This window comes from Oculina patagonica, chromosome 2, assembly GCF_052425735.1.
Source record: "Oculina patagonica isolate OP01 chromosome 2, crgOcupat, whole genome shotgun sequence".
NCBI classification, from domain to species: domain Eukaryota; kingdom Metazoa; phylum Cnidaria; class Anthozoa; order Scleractinia; family Oculinidae; genus Oculina; species Oculina patagonica.
In genome coordinates this window covers 9790855-9807425 of record NC_135759.1, presented here as the reverse complement: position 1 = coordinate 9807425, position 16571 = coordinate 9790855, and the positions used below count along the sequence as shown (strand labels likewise).

Below are 16571 nucleotides of genomic sequence, written 5' to 3'. Positions count from 1 at the left end.
ACGTCCGAGAGTAAGTACTCCGAGAAGCGCCATTGCTTTTGCCCATTTTGTTTTTCTCCTTTTTCTTTTTCTAAAGTATGTGATAAAGTTAATATTTCCGAAAAAGTAAATTTCGGCGATAGCGTATTACGGGAGCTTGAAACAGTAACAGGCGCTCTTTTAGTTTAAAGTGTAGTTTAAACGCCATAAACGTTATGTCAAAGAAAAAGAGGAAAAAACGACAGTGAGTACATTATGTATATAAACATCGGTTCAATGACAACTTACAAGGAAACAAGTCCCTCAAATTCTGTGGTTATCATTGTAAGCTTATTATCTGACAGATGCCTTGTGAAAAAAGAGTATTCAATTAACCTTGTTATAGGGGGACAAACTGTGGCGAAATACAAAGATGTATTGCGTGTAAATTTCAATATCGGGTTTCGGGGTTCTATTACCTTTTTGTAGGCTCGGTAGGGTATATATGGCTTTGGATTTACCAAAGACAAGTACTTCTTCAGTACAAAGAAATGTTAACCCCCTCAGATGTACAAACAAAGTCGTACCCCCACCGTAGTACGAGGGATGGGGGGTGTAGATTGAACTACCTTCCAGAGTTTTCGTTTTATTAACGCGCAGCAAAACTATTTTGAGAAAGAAAGCTTTTAGCATTCTATATAAGATGGTATAATTTTTGTTAGCTGTGAAGTCATATGACGTCACATTACGTCATCAGAGCCGCCGTCTTATATCCACCTTCCTGGATTTTTCCTGACCATTTTCTTAGAATATCTGAAAATACGGGAATTGATGCAAAATTAAGCCAGAATGCATAAGGAAGATAAGATTAAACGAATTGTACATTTAAAAAAACTGGAAAAAATAAAGAAAAATGTCAAAAATGACGATTTTGGTCAGGCCTGCTTGTAATTATGACGTTGCCATGGGAACGTCAAAAATCATAGTTGATATATCAAAATTTCCGCTAGAGATGAATAAACAGCCACTGAAAGTTTCAGCATTATAAAGTAAATCCTCTTTTGAAAATTACGAAAAAAAAATTCTAAAGGGGGATAGCATTCAATTTTTTTTGTTTTTTTTTGTTTTCTTGAATGGAAGAACAGAATATTTACTTACAGGTTTTCGAGTCTACTAAGGTCTTCGAAGCTGCCATCCTGTATTTCGGTAATAAGGTTTGAGGTGAAATTTCTGTTTGTATGAAAAACAGGAACTTAATGAAGCTAAAGACGGTTATTTCTGTTGAGGCGCAAAAGATTACATGTACAGTAACATATATTACAAAGTCATTTTGTTTTTTATTTAAATTCATTTAACATTTATTTACATTTTGTAGTTATCCACTTAAAACTTAATATGCCTTTAACATACAGTGTTGGAATGGCTGGACATCCAACAAATACACCAGCATATATGATTTTGAGCTCGTTGAAAGACAAATCTCTAAAAGATAATCAAAAAAGCGAAAAGAATCATATGGTAGGCAGTGGAAAATTTGTGTTTCTCGGATTTAGATCTCGATTTCGATCACCGCAAACATATAGGAAAGTAGGGGGGCGTACTGCTGATTGGAAGGAAGATAGTTTACTTAAAAAAGGAAGAAAAAAATAAACGTATAACAAATGAAATGTATCTGTACTTACATAAGAGTTCTATATTCCAACCCCGAGAAAGCTTCTTTGTGAAGAACACTGATCTTGTTATTTGCTAGAATCCTTTTTTATTAAACAGAGAACATTATGAATGAATAATATAGGTGCTTATATAGCACATTTACAAAGCTCAATTCGCTTCACAATTAGAATTTTTTTGGATGAGACCGGACATCAGCATATCAGGCGCCTTTGGCAGCCGCTATGCGTCCATGTATATGATCTCACCACACCACTCAACCAGCATAAGAAACGTTTGATTAAATCAAAGGAGTAAAACAAAACACTCGCACGATAATTTAGCAAAGAATAAGAATTTATTTTCAAATAAGCCATTTTTGTTATTACTGCTAAAACATTTTGCCTTATCAAATCCATTCGGTAACCGACCCTAAAGTTTACTGAGTATGCTCATTAGAAAAGATATGTTTAACAATCCAAATTTGAAGCGAACTGAAGTCTAGAAACAAGAAGAAAAGGCATTATCTTTTATATATAGAAAATGTAAATAGTCTTAACATTAAGGAATGGGTCCTAATTAATTTGCGCAAGACTGCCGTACACTGTAGCTTTACTTCAATAGAGCTAAAAGTTTTTTTTAAGAGAGAGCATTTTGTCGCTTAACTTTGATGTTTAGGTTTCATCTCCCCTGCATGTTGGTTGTGTCATGTTTCAGCTGGTACAATATGATTGAGAAGTAGATTTAAAATGTCACATGATATATATGCCACTATATGGTTAAGTTCAGGCAAGTCTTTCATTTACTTTTTGATTTTCTAAGAAGTGTTGCTTATAATTAACAATTATTCGCCGAAGGCGAAGTGATTATTGTTGAATAATCCCCGAGACGAAGTCGAGGGGATTATTCAACAATAATCACTTCGCCTGAGGCGAATAATTGTTTTAGTATAATTTTCAGAGGTGAATATCAAAAACTACAATTCCAGAGAATTCTCGAGAATATCGAGCCAGCAATTCGTCCATTCTTGTTCCCGAGAAAGCCCGGGAATTCCTGAGAATATGTTGTGCCAATTAACGCGAAGGAATGTAAAGAAAATTCCCGGGAAATCTTGGGAATAATTCTTGTGAATTCTCGGTATTTCTGAGGAATTTTCGGGATTTCTTTGAACTTTTTTATACGGGTAACAATAGAAAACACGACAACAACAAACACAAGTGCTCGCTTGCATACGTGTAAACCAGTTTAATTTATCGATTGAAATCATAATTTGCACTCAAGTTTTAGCAATAAAACGGAACAAAACAAACACTACGAAGAAGATAGATATCCAGTACCTTTGTTTAATCGTTGGTGACTCCTGAGCAATTGTGTGAATCCTCACGACTAGCTCCAGTGAGAAGAGAACTAAATAATGTTTTGACAGTCGATCTGCCTGAGTACACGTCCTTGTGCGATGTCCAAAACCACCATGTTTACGATCAATTCTAATGCCTTGAAAACCATCTCCTGAAAATATTTTCGGTCCAAAAGCCCTGCTAGTAATTTTGCAAAATTCCCAATGTTTCAAATATCCAGGATTTGGAGTTATTTCTTTTAAATGAGAGAAATTTTCATTCAGCAAATGCCGCCATGTTTACTGGCCTGGATGGCAAACGTGGCATGGCTTAGTAGCCAAACCTTCAGATGCAATATTCACCGCCTAGCGCGGTGAATATGGCGCCATAGTCCGAGCTTCTCGACCAATCAGAATTGAATTCACCTATGGAAATTATACTAATCTGGAATATTCATTTGAGTTTGGCATAACGGAAACCAATACATCAAAAGGCGATACTTTTTCCTTCTGTTCTAGGCGTGTTTGCTGAAAGACCTTTTTGTTCCTTCTATAGAACCGTTAAAATGTTCCCAAAATATGCTTTCTTACAGTCTATAAAGTCCACTAAAGACATTGTGGTCAAAAGCTCTTGTCGGTATGCTTCTTAACTCGTTTTGTTTGAAGGACCTTATTAACAGTAAAAATGAGGGAATTAAAAAATCGCATTGATTAATACAAATATTATCTAAATACATTTTTTTTAAAGAGTGCCGAATCCTTAAAACTTAGCTTCTATTTCTAAATCATCCCGACAAAGAACGAAATGTATCATTTGCTTGTCAGACGTCATGAAAACTTACTCAAAAATAACCACTTGACGCCTTTCTTTATAATGGTGCAGAATATGGAATATCCCACTTGTCACTCGTATTTTCTTGGTTTACACACTTGCCTAAAGGCTCGTGTGTATGCCGAGAAAATACAAGTGACTCGCGATCGTGGGATATTCCATAATATACCACTCCAAAGCGTTGCACAACTAGTATATACACCTATCAACTCTGAAATAATCGTAACAAATAATATGAATATTTCTATTAGAGATTCGACGACAACGTCAGTTCAATGCTCTTCAATTCGAGTGAAAATAAAGTTATATCGTTTCGGGTAAGCCCAGTACAGGCCAACAACGTGGAAGGGTTCCAGTTCCAGCTGAACTAGCTCAGATCTTTAAAAACCCTCAAGGTCATACTGAAATTGGGCAAAGAACTTCATATCAGCTCAAATTATGAGCGCTGTTTTGTGTTTGTGCTATGTCATGTCATTCCATGTGATAAATTTGTAAGTATACCACGAGAAAGTGTTGTGCAGCTATTTTATACCATGCCACAGAAATTTCGTCGAGAATACAATCGCAGCGCACGATGGGAAGGTTGGGTTGAATACCGTGGAATATACAACGGCTTTCCTGTATTCTGATTGGCTGTATTTTCTATGGCATGGTATTAAATAATATATCACCTACAAGATATCGAGCCAGAATCGAATCGAAAAGAAAATAATTAACACAAATATTTATGTATGTCTATGCTGTTCCGAGGTGACACTCGACAAAAAGGTTACGAAGAATTTTTCGCAAAACGTAAAGTGCTGCACTCGACATCCCTTAATATCTGAAGGGTAAAAAGGCGAACGGCTCGCATCAGAAATTCAATCAAGTCAACGTAGTAAATACAAAATACAAGCACAAAATTAATGTTTCACTCTTGCGTGTTTGTTCTATTTAATACCCCTTTGTTATCGAATTGAAGCCTGAAAGAATGGAACTTAATGCGCGTTGGGTGGATTTTGGTCGCATCAGGGGGGGGGGGGGGGAGAAAGTCGGCCCCTTTTTTAGAATACATAGCAGTGCCTGGAAACGGTGCGAGTCTATGTCAATCAAGCCGTTGCTAAGAAAGACGTCAAACCAAGGTTTTGTTTTCTCGCAAAGATTTAAGTATCAATGACTGCGTGCGTGTGAAATGTGAATAGTCGCGGTGTTTGCGTTTGATGTTTTACGCCTAATGTCTCACGTCACTGAGAATGTTTTGGCGGCGTGGAGTAACAACCGAAAAATTTGTCACGGTTGAAATTTAACAACCAAAAAATGGGAAATAATTTCAGAACCATTGGAGTTATTTTTAATTAGTATAATTCACAAGCCTTCTTTTGCCAGACTGGTCACCGTTGTCACTGTTCACGGTTGTTTTGATATCCGGAAGACTTCAAAGGAGCAATCAAAATGCAAATAGCTATTGTGTTTTGTGCACGATCAAGACCAAATCATGCGAATTAAACAATGAATTTTGTCAAGCTATTCACTACACCCTTAGCAACCATTCGATAGCTAGTGCGCAGTCTCGGTTGCCCGGCACCGCTATGATCACTTTTTGAGTCGTGTAACAAAGGAAGTTTCTCCCCACCCCTGGGTCGCATACATGATTTAAATGCACACCTTAATACTTTTTTCTCAACTTATAGTTAATTAAAAATGCATGTGTCGACCTGATATAAAGGAATTAAACTCAGACGTTATGTCAATGACTGCAATGTAAAGGACAGACTCACAGGATTTCAGTTTTATTTGGTATCAAACTTAATATCACTTGTGAAATAAAAGATATTTTACGTTCTGTGCACTGAACATGAAACCAGCCACGATCATCTTCTACGCATATGCAGTCGTCTAAACAGCCTATAAATAAAATTAAAATAAGTCATGATAGCGTCAATGGTGATTGAGTTATCGGCCTCCATTTTCTGCATTTGTAGGAATTTGTATTTATTCGCAAGAATAATTCGTAAGAATTTTTATTAGTTATTACTAATTTTGGTAAAGTAAACGCGTGATTCTTAAATAGAAATTTGTTTTTTTTGACACGGGGCATTTGTTATTGATTTTTGTCGTTGTTGTTGTTGAAAGCTAGAAAGCAAAGCTGGAAGGGTGACTTGTGTTGCTTTATGCAAAAATCTTCAATTTGAATGATTAAAAATTTAAATTCTGAACAAAATGTTTGAAACACTGTTTACGTAAACCATTGATTGCTTTGGAACCTTGCTAAAGCATACATATTTGAGTTAAATGTTTGCTGCCTCCTTTTTTTAAAAGAGGTGATACCACAGTAAACAGCTTGGGACTTTTAAAAATAAAAGAAACTAATTGTGGTATATCAAAATAATGAAAAGTATCTGATTAATTGTAATGTACGATTTTAAGTACCGTATTTTCTCACTTAAACGCCACCGGCGTTTATTTCAAACTTAGCTTAGCCGGCGCAAACTTAGCCGGCGTTTATTTGAATGGTGCAGTTTATTCGAGCAAAATTTGTATTAAGAAAGGGCTTTTTATCATTATTTGTCATTTTGTGACATGAATGTATCTTGCCATTATACCTGAAGCATGTTACACCTCGAATAAATGCCTGAACGGCTTATTTACCACTCTACCTTTAGAGACCCGGCGTCTATTCGGGGCCCGGGGTTTAATGGAGACAATACGGTAATCTCTTTAATTAACATAACTATTAAGATAGAAACAGTACTTATCAATAAAAATAATAATTTGAACTGCGACGCTCATGAGAGTCATACCGTTGCATGGAATAGTGCACGTCCATTCTTCGTTTGCAGACGTTTTAAGAACAGCTATAAAAATAGAAGCATTTTTTTTGTTAAAAACATGCCACTAACAAAAATTAATAAACAAACAGCCAGCTAGCAAGCGAACGAACAAACAAACGAATGGACGACTCAAGGAAGGAACGAAGGAAGAAGGAAGAAAGGAATAAATTAATGAATGAATAAATCAAGGAAGGAAGGAAGCAAGAAAAAATGTAATTATGAATGTTATTATGAATGAATGAATTAATGAATATTTGAATGAATGAATGAATGAATGAATGAATGAATGAATGAATGAATGATTGGATGAGTAAATGAGTGAACGAATGAATGGATGAATGAATAAATAAAGTAAGGAATAAAATTAAGAACACGACATTGTTGATCTTTAGAAAACGCGTGATAGTTCTAAAAGCTGCATGGCCACATCATGGTGCTAAACATAGCAAGGTAAATTAATCGTTGTTAACTATAAATATATAGATGTGCCTGCCTGAAAGTAAATAAATAAAAAAAATAAAAAAAAAATAAAATAATCTATGCACGCGAGCAGATTCCATACCTGGCAATAAGATTGTAGCCAGGAAAAACAAAGAAGAAAAAAGTCCTTTCTGTGTAAAGCTCAGCATTATCTTCTTTCGGTTCTTGTTCTATCCTATAAAAAAAATGTTTCCTAATTTAACACCTTTCACAACACGCCTACTTGACTAGTGTTTTGAAATTTACTTGTTCGAAAACCTCGTGCTGTCGATCTATTACAACATACTTTTTAAACCTTTTTTGTAAAGCCAGCTTAGCTTTTGTTAGATCTCAGATCATTTTACCCTCGGGACGAATGCGCAAATTCATACACCCGCCGTGACACAAGTCCCCCTCCCCCACCTCAACAATAGTCCATGCACTCTTTACCAATCAGAGCGTGCAGAATATTTCAGTTAGTTCTTTTAAAATTACTAGAAAACGTCCAGACTTTACTAAAAAATGTCTGCCCAACTTGAAGTATTCGTGCGACAGCAGTAACTACTGGCGTTTGGCTCGCCAGGACAGCTTTACGCATTACTTTTCCACCATTGTCTCCAATTGTCGGGCGAGCTTGAGATTGAATTGTACTTCCACGGTAAAAGTGAACGCTTTCCAAATAAGGTAGGATTGATGGAAGCCTTTAGCCAACGTGTCATGCATAAGTGAAATTGATGGTAAGATACGATCATGACCTATGATAACTTCGAATTGAAGATTAAATGGATGGCAAGTCAGTTTCGGCACCGATTCTGGAATGCAGGAATTATTCTTTTATACCAATAGAATTACGAACAAACTGGTACGCACTTGTCGATTACATTAACCAAGTAAAAGTGGAAATATAGATTCTAAATCGTTTACTGACAAGCAGTTAATTTCGGATTCACCTTTATAAATTATACTTTAAAAAATGTTAAATTCGTAACTTAACAGTCATCCAGAAATACAAAAGAAAAGAAATCTTCCTCGGAAAAAACTCGATATACTCAAATTGCTTACCGGGCTATATCGAACTGTACTTCTTATAAATAGCACTCGAGCAACTTCTAATGAAACGAACCGGAAAACAGTTTGCCGTTGCATTCCTATTATATAAATGTATACTGAATAGTTCCATTTACTTACCTTATTCTTCTTTTCTGGCGTTTTGCCAGAGCTAAATATTTGTGGGCTCGAAAAGGGCCAAACGACGGACGACAGAATCAACATGAATGACACAGAATTAGGTTAACATCTGTGAATATTCGCAGATTTGTTTTCTTTTTCAACAATACTTGTCAAGCGTTTATTATGACGCTTCCAATCAAATTTAACATCTACAGCAGATGGACTGATTTAATTGCAGCAATTAAGAAACAGTGTAGGTTGGCTACATCTCAAAATAGTTCGGTTGTTAGCTTTCTTTTTCATTAGTCATTAAATATGGCCCAGTCGAAACCGCAAATGGTAAAAGAAATCTACAGTTAAATCCCGACAACTCGAACCTTCAAGGGAAAACGAAAAAGGTTCGAGTTATCGGGGATTCGAGTAATCGAGGGTAAAATTAGAAAGAAAATGACCTTGAGGAGAATTAAAAACGGTTCGAGTTTGCGGGAGGTTCGAGTTATGGAGGTTTCGAGCATCGGGATTCAACTGTGTATGTATCTACACCACACACGTAGGATGTATTGTTATTTGAATGCCACAACGCCACTTCACGAAGATGCTTCGCTTATTGCCTAATTGTAGCTAATTATTGTAGTTGAAAATGTATTATGGTCTCTAATATAAGAAGCCACACAGGAAGCTCATCTCCTCCCCCCTTCTCAATGTTGTTTATCGTTGAAATGTTTTCATTCCAAGTTGGATCGTTAACTGGGGGGAAGGAGGATTATTTAAGTCTTTGAATTCACTAACTATTGAGCGGTAAATATGTCGTCAACTCTATTTTATACAATCTGATTAGGTACCCCAATGACTTTTGCCTAGGATTATATCTATCTGCACTAGACCTCTCGTTAACCGAATTTTATTTCTAAAAATAATCATTCTTCCTAGACGGTAAATACAGAAGGGCTAGGTAGCGCGAATTTACATTTCACATCTTACGTTTTTTTTTTCGAGGACTTTTAAAGAAACATGTTTAAATGATCACACATCGTTTTACGTCAACCATGACGATGGCGAAAAATGGAAAACTTTGTACTAATTTTGGATAGACCTGGCTTTTTAATTCTCGCGTAGTCCAGTTTAAAAGGTCTTTTACGAGAAAAAATATTTTTTTACTTTAATTCCGGTTATAAGTCCACTTCTAGTAAGGGGTACCTCAGAGGTATATATATGTGCCATATATTTTTTTTAATATTCATGAAGCGTAAAAACAGACAAAATGACCCACACTTTTATTTTAATTTTTAATGTAATAGACATAATAACAACTGTGCAATATTTTGAAGGTTATTATAACTTCTTAATGGGCACCAGACCTCTGTCGGGCGAGAGTTATATTTTGCTTTTTGGTGAAAAGTCGCTTAAGTGGGATTCGAATACATGTCTCTTGAAAGAACCAATTATAATGACTTGCTACTGCATTTTGGTTAACTCTGTCACTTTTTCATTCTTGTTGATACAAATACAAGCTGAATTAATGAGCAATGACTACTTTTTCATCCCTGCTCAGTGAAACGGCAGTCTTGGTTTCGTTTTCCCTTTCATGCATCTCGATATCCATCATACCCATTTCATCAAGCGATGATGCTACCCCGGGCGCTTGAAACGTTTCATCTTGTATCACATGACTGCCAAAGGCATCTCCTTGCTCCAATCCACTGAAATCTGTACTGGCTCCATTCATCATTAATGTGACTAACAGACAGCATTCAAAATCACATCGGGTTTTCTGCCGCAGCTTCCGAACCACAGACCCAAATGAAACGCAATACCGAACTAAAGAAAGAAGCACGAGTCATTCATAAGCGATTGCTGACTAAAATAAGTGTCAATTTATATTACTTTGCATAAATTGATAATGTAAATATTAGCAATATACTTGGGTAGTTTGTACAAATCACTGTAACCAGAAAACTTGAGTTTACATGCCTCCTTATTTGGAATTGAACTCCTCAGTTTTCTTCAAATTATCAATGAAAAGCTAAAATCTTCCCAAAATTCGTGTGCGTATGTGTTCATTTTGATCGTACAAATAAGAGGAGTCAAATTCCTTATGAATTCAGAAAAAGGAAAATCAACTTCCGAAATAAGGTTTGTTCATTGCTTATTAACTTATGTTCCATCACTAAAAATAATTTTTTTCTGGACGTTTATGGCTCATTATAGATCAGCAAGTATAAAATGGACAATCTGGAAAACTTGGGCGATCTTGCAACTTGAATTCAATTGTAATAGATCAATGAAAGTATTACCTTTTTCTCATTAAAAGAATCACCTACCTACAATCATCCCCGTAACAACTGTGTTTACCAACAACAGCAAAGCAGTTATGGCAGTAGAGTCTCCTTCTGTCCCGAGGCCCGATGAAATATCCTGATCTGGAATCTTCAGCAGCATTCCGACGTTCATGTTCGCGCAGGTGGCCATCAGTGACACCAACTGAAGCCAATGCTCGAAACGGTCGCTGATTGGCTGATACGAGGCAAACAACACAGCATAAAAGCCCGAGATTATGGCAGCTGTACCCAAATTAGTTCGACTTTCTCCACCAATCATAACCAAGACGGAAGTTAAAATCACTTTTCTAAGTAATTCTAGCACTTCCCAAAACCAGCAACTGTCTGAGTAGTTTTCGTACAAGAAGCTTAGTCCGGCCGAAATCTCACTGCGAGTCTCATTTTCAGTAGGGGTGCAGCTCTTGATGGCATTGTACCGGTATTTCCAGAGTAGGAACAGGGTCAAAACAGGGAATCCGACAACAAAAGCTGTCATGGTGTATGCAACCAACACATATTTGTTATAGGCACTGGTGTAACATTCCAGTGAGTAATCCGATCGCAGATAACTTTGGCAGCTTTTTTGTTTCATGTCAACGCAAATCCTGTGGCAGGCTGGCGGTAGAATTTGCAAGATTTGAGTGCAGGCTGCAGGGTATATCAGGAACAGTACAAGGAAAACTGCTCGATAGCATTTTTCTTGGAGGGATTGAAAGACATCGATGGATTCCTCGGATTGAAAATCATATCGTTTGCGCTGGCAAAGCTTTTTTACCCAGTAAATGAACATAGCCAAAAGTGGCGTCATGACTACAATCATTGTAAAAAGTGTTAGACTGGTGTAGCTGCTTACACTGACACTGTTTGAAAAGCAATGAATGGGTGCAATCTGTAAAAGGTTTAGTTGCACAATTTTTGCGTACTTAACCAACTGCGTTAACGCGCTTGGCCACTGAATGTACGAGAAAGAGTCGAGTGTTCCTGAGGTGACTTGATAAAATCCTATTAGGATCTTAAGTCTTGCCAAAACAATGTCTGTCAAAGATCGTCCGTTGTTATCTTTAACCCTCTTTCCCAAGGCAACTGGAACAAAAATTACAACAATCGCCACCAGAACCAAAGAAATCTGTGTAACTAGCCATGGAAGGGATGGGCATTTTTGACAGCTGGATATCATTTTGTAGAATCCTTTGCTGCACACCGCACATAAAGGTCCTTCATATCCAGTTGCACAGTCAGCCTTCATTCCACCCAAACAAGACTCTGCTAAGGGGCATGCGTAAACTTGCGGAAAGGATTTGTTGTATTTGATATATCTTCGATCGTACGAATTATTGAATACATTCAGGTTTTCTGTGATATTCCTGTACAGTAAGCGATGTTCGTTTGATTTCCACTTCCAATAAAATCCCGCTGCTAGAATGACGGTCTCGTTAGAACATTTGAGTCCCCTTCGAGGGCACTCTATGCAGCCTCCAAAACGATCAAAACGATAAAAATTTTCCAGGCAAGGGCAAGCTCTAAATCCAGCATGGTGACCAAGATCCGTACCTGCAAGTTAGAACTGTTAACATTAATAATAATTTTTAAACGTTGTTATCTACAGCAGCATGACATTTGGAAGTGCAATAAATTCAAAGGCCTCCTCGGTGAGGAAAAAAAGAAAATTGGGCAAAGTGGTACGGTAGACTTGTAATAAATCTCTGGTAAAGGGACATATTGCCATGGAGTGCCCAAAAGTGAATTTTTAGTGTTAAAAGTTTGGTTGTGGAGGTAATCACCACACCCTAATGCACCGCCCCGCTGCCGAAATCGGAAGAGACCATGAGTAGTGAGAACAATAAGCGCAATCGCTGATATTGCAGGGCAACATTCGCAACCAAGTCAAGAGACTGCTGCGTCGAGTGACGTTACTGGGCCCGGTGATGGTAATGTAATCGCTGTAGCAGCTGCTGGTGCCGGAGAAACAAGATTGTGTCTTGGAATATTCCTGTTAAGGTTCGAGTAAGTACCTTGCGGACAGCCAGTGCACTCCCACTCTGCTTTTCCAGGGGCTGCCTCTGGATTCACATATCTCCCTGAAGGGCAAGTCTTACAGCCAAGACCATGTGAAATTATTCCAATATGAGCCATTCTATCTTGATAAAATCCACCTGAAATGTAGTTTTCCAGACTAGTTAATTGGTGTTTAAAGGTCTATATGATAAGTATAGGGAAGTGTTAACTTTTATCAGGCCTGTTCTAGACGATTTTTTTTAAACCAGTTAGAAAGTTGCACAACACACTCAGTAGAAGTCAGTTGCTAATACATCAACACATTTGTTTTTAAAAACGGCAGTGTAAATGACTAAGACTTAATATGTTTACTAGAATACCAGCTGCAGAATAACGTTTATTTTACGCAACTGAAACAACTAATGGACAATTCAAGTGTATTCTCGTGTACTCTTCAAGCAACAATTTTAATTCTTGAACAGGAAATTATTAACATTTATATACTTCTGTTTAGCTGACTCATTGATAAATAATTTTATATACAGGCAAGAGACAGTGGCACAATAATCAGATAATCAAGTGTTAGGGCGCGATCATGCTGTGCGAGACGAATAAAGCAATTGCAAACACTGATATATGAAATATTCTATTCTATTCTATTCTATTCTATTCTATTCTATTATATTCCATTCTACATCAACGACCAGTCTTTGTTGGTAAAATTTAAGCTATCAGTTAGGTAACACTTACGCAAATTTTAACCCAACCCTATATTTTTCTCACCTGGTGGACAAGGAACACATTCTGTATTTAATTGAGTGTCTAAAATTTTGTGGTACGTGCCAGGAGGACAAGGGGCACAAATATGACCTTCAAGTTCTTCATGCCAGCACAGGAATCCAGCATAAGGTAGAGCGTATGCAAATCCCACTTCTAACCCGGTCAGTTTCGGGGGTTCCTCTGCCAGCGCACTGTTATTAATGCAACGGAATGAAAGAAAGGAAGAAAGAAAGAAAGAAAGAAAGAAAAAAACATTACAAACGAAAGTAACAGTTGAAACAACCAACGCGTGTAAACGAAACAACTGAAATGTTTGATATTTTTACTGATTGTGGTTTAACTATTAAGCGTGTATAAAGCGTGATTTCTGAGTGTAATTGACTTAATAAGCTCTTTAATAAAATCCTACAAAGTAGGTCATTTTACTTTTGTATGGCATTAAGGTGGCCTCTCGGATCGAGAGGTCTGGGTTCTTGGCCAAGACATTTAGAGCTTGCTTGGGTAACCTGAACATTATAAGTAGTATCCTATCCAGAGGGAGTAGCCTAATCCCAAAGAAACAGCTTATATTGTCTGACTAAGCCATTGAATTACAATAATTTAATTGTTTAATCTTAAGGCAAATAATGAGCTTACAAGTAAATGGTGAGGTCATCGTGCTGCTCTATTAGCGATGTTGGGAGTATTTCCATCTTAGTTCCGATAAGAAGGCTTTAAAGAAAAAAAAATTGACTTTTTGCGCTGCTATCACTTGTAATGTATTCTATTTAACAATTAGACTACGAGCCCGAGTTTTCTATGAGCAAATAGTCAACAAGGCGCAGCCGAGTTGACTATCGCTCATAGGAAACGAGGGCGAGTAGTCTAATTGTTTTAGTAGAAACTATAAAGGATTGCAGTCCAAAACCAACAATATTATGCACTTTAAAGACAAAAATAAAGAACATCTACCGCTTAAAGAGCTACGCGCGCGACTGTTTTCTATCGGCGAATAGAAATCAGTGGGAGAACCAATCAGATTCGCGGATTTCCAATAGAACACAGCTGAGTTTCTACTAATTTTTATTGGTAGTTAAAGTAAAAATGGTTTTCTGTTAGTTATATGATTATCAATATGTTGATAAATCGTATTAAAGCCGCTTTAATGCATTATGTTCTTCACTAGAGCTTCTTTTGACCTTTTGACTAATAGGCATTCATGAAGACACGTCGAGACATTAAGAGCGCCAACGAAGGCTAATAACAAGACAGTTTTTATCCATTCAGTTTCAGCTGCTAAATTCTAAATATAACACTAAACGTTTCACAGCTGTAGCCGCCATTGCCTCTTCCGCGTAGTGTTGTTGCTTAGCTAAGGAAAATGGCGAAGACATTTAACAAGATACAGAGGTGCAGAGTCCTTGAATTGCTCTGTAAACCTGCAATTCTTTTTTGCTTAAACTCCTATTTCTGGAACCGATTTGGCAATCGTTGTTTTCACGTTTACCGTCGTACTTCTGTTTTTATAAAGCAACATGACAAAGTGTGACTCAGTTGAAATAAACATAAAAACAAGTTTGGAATCACCCGGAATTCAGTTCATGGGCATATTTAATTGTAAACAACAATTCGCTTTCTTGGTACTGAACAGCAAATGTATCAATTCGATTTAGACACTGATTAAATCAATAACTGAAGAATAAATTATTTTGGGTTTAAGTTTCCTTACCTAACCCAATAGGAGTTTATATATATGGTTAATTTTCTAATTCAGAAGAATTTTTTAATGGTCAAGACTTTGCAAAAGTTTTAGCATGTTTGCACGTGCTGACTTACAGATGTTGCAAATGATACAACGTGTCAAATGCTCTCGCACCAATAAATGTCAAAGGATTTCCAGACAGGCTTCTATAAAATCACACGCGGCCCAAGCTCACAATTAGAGGAGTTAAAATATTTAACATAATTCTCTTTTGTAACCGTATGCGAAACGTGACTCTCGACCGGCAGCATATGGAGGTGTTGTGTTACAACGGTTCTCATTTATAAAGGTTTGTATGGGAGAATACGCTTTCGAATTTATAGCTAAATATAATGAGATTTTGACAATAAAATCAACTTACTTCAATGCCCTGTCGTTATGTCTGTTGTTATCTTGGTTCTCAGGCCGATCCGAGGCGTTATAAGCGAGTTATGCAATTTTTGGTTTCCACTGCTAAGAAGAAGTAAAGGCTGAACACTCGATTCCGGACTGCCTGCCGCTCGAACCGAAAAAATCTCGTCGAAAGCACGCCAATCGGCCCAATTCCTTTCCATAATAAAAGTAGAGGTTTAAGCGCTTCTTTTCCATAAGATTCCAACCCGAGTACGTCCTCATAGCGCACGCCACAGAGCTTCGAATCCAGCTAAACTCGCCTTCACGGCTTTCGAAACATGCTGCCATGAGAAGCCATGGACACCTTCGAGGCCCGAACAGAATGTCGGGCCAAAAAAACTACCCCGACCGGGGTAGGAACCGGAGAAGGGGACTGTGGAGACAAGTAGATTTCGTGCTGACAATTCTCCGGTTCGTACCCCGGTCGGGGTAGTTTTTTTGGCCCGACATTCTGTTCGGGCCTCGAAGGTGTCCATGGCGTCTCATGGCAGCATGTTTCGAAAGCCGTGAAGGCGAGTTTAGCTGGATTCGAAGCTCTGTGGCGTGCGCTATGAGGACGTACTCGGGTTGGAATCTTATGGAAAAGAAGCGCTTAAACCTCTACTTTTATTATGGAAAGGAATTGGGCCGATTGGCGTGCTTTCGACGAGATTTTTTCGGTTCGAGCGGCAGGCAGTCCGGAATCGAGTGTTCAGCCTTTACTTCTTCTTAGCAGTGGAAACCAAAAATTGCATAACTCGCTTAAAACGCCTCGGATCGGCCTGAGAACCAAGACAACAACAGACATAACGACAGGGCATTGAAGTAAGTTGATTTTATTGTCAAAATCTCATTATATTTAGCTATAAATTCGAAAGCGTATTCTCCCATACAAACCTTTATAAATGAGAACCGTTGTAACACAACACCTCCATATGCTGCCGGTCGAGAGTCACGTTTCGCATACGGTTACAAAAGAGAATTATGTTAAATATTTTAACTCCTCTAATTGTGAGCTTGGGCGGCCTGTGATAAAATGTAAAGTAAAAGGTTATGGTAAAAGGTTAAGTATTTGACATATTACTAAAAATATCTGTGATGTAATCCAGACACACTATGTAGGGGATAAAAGATTTCTCAATTTTCTCAC

General features: G+C 37.5%; 2 protein-coding genes across 2 annotated transcripts in view; both read right to left on the bottom strand.

Annotated features, from left to right (window-relative positions):
• LOC144642976 (uncharacterized) overlaps positions 1–8329 on the bottom strand; it is a 36402-nt gene extending 28073 nt beyond the window's left edge. Inside the window, exon 1 of the transcript XR_013568817.1 lies at positions 8234–8329. The gene's annotated coding sequence lies outside the window, so the exon portion shown is untranslated. The remainder of the gene's footprint in view (positions 1–8233) is intronic.
• A 1199-nt stretch (positions 8330–9528) lies between these two features.
• Positions 9529–16571, bottom strand: part of LOC144642903 (uncharacterized) — a 10286-nt gene continuing 3243 nt past the window's right edge. Inside the window, exons 3-8 of the mRNA XM_078502007.1 lie at positions 15124–15195; positions 13945–14019; positions 13312–13499; positions 12546–12686; positions 10537–12084; positions 9529–10033 (exon numbers count right to left, since the gene is read on the bottom strand). Coding sequence (XP_078358133.1) covers positions 9732–10033; positions 10537–12084; positions 12546–12686; positions 13312–13499; positions 13945–14019; positions 15124–15195 — 2326 coding nt within the window. The 3' untranslated portion in view covers positions 9529–9731. The remainder of the gene's footprint in view (positions 10034–10536; positions 12085–12545; positions 12687–13311; positions 13500–13944; positions 14020–15123; positions 15196–16571) is intronic.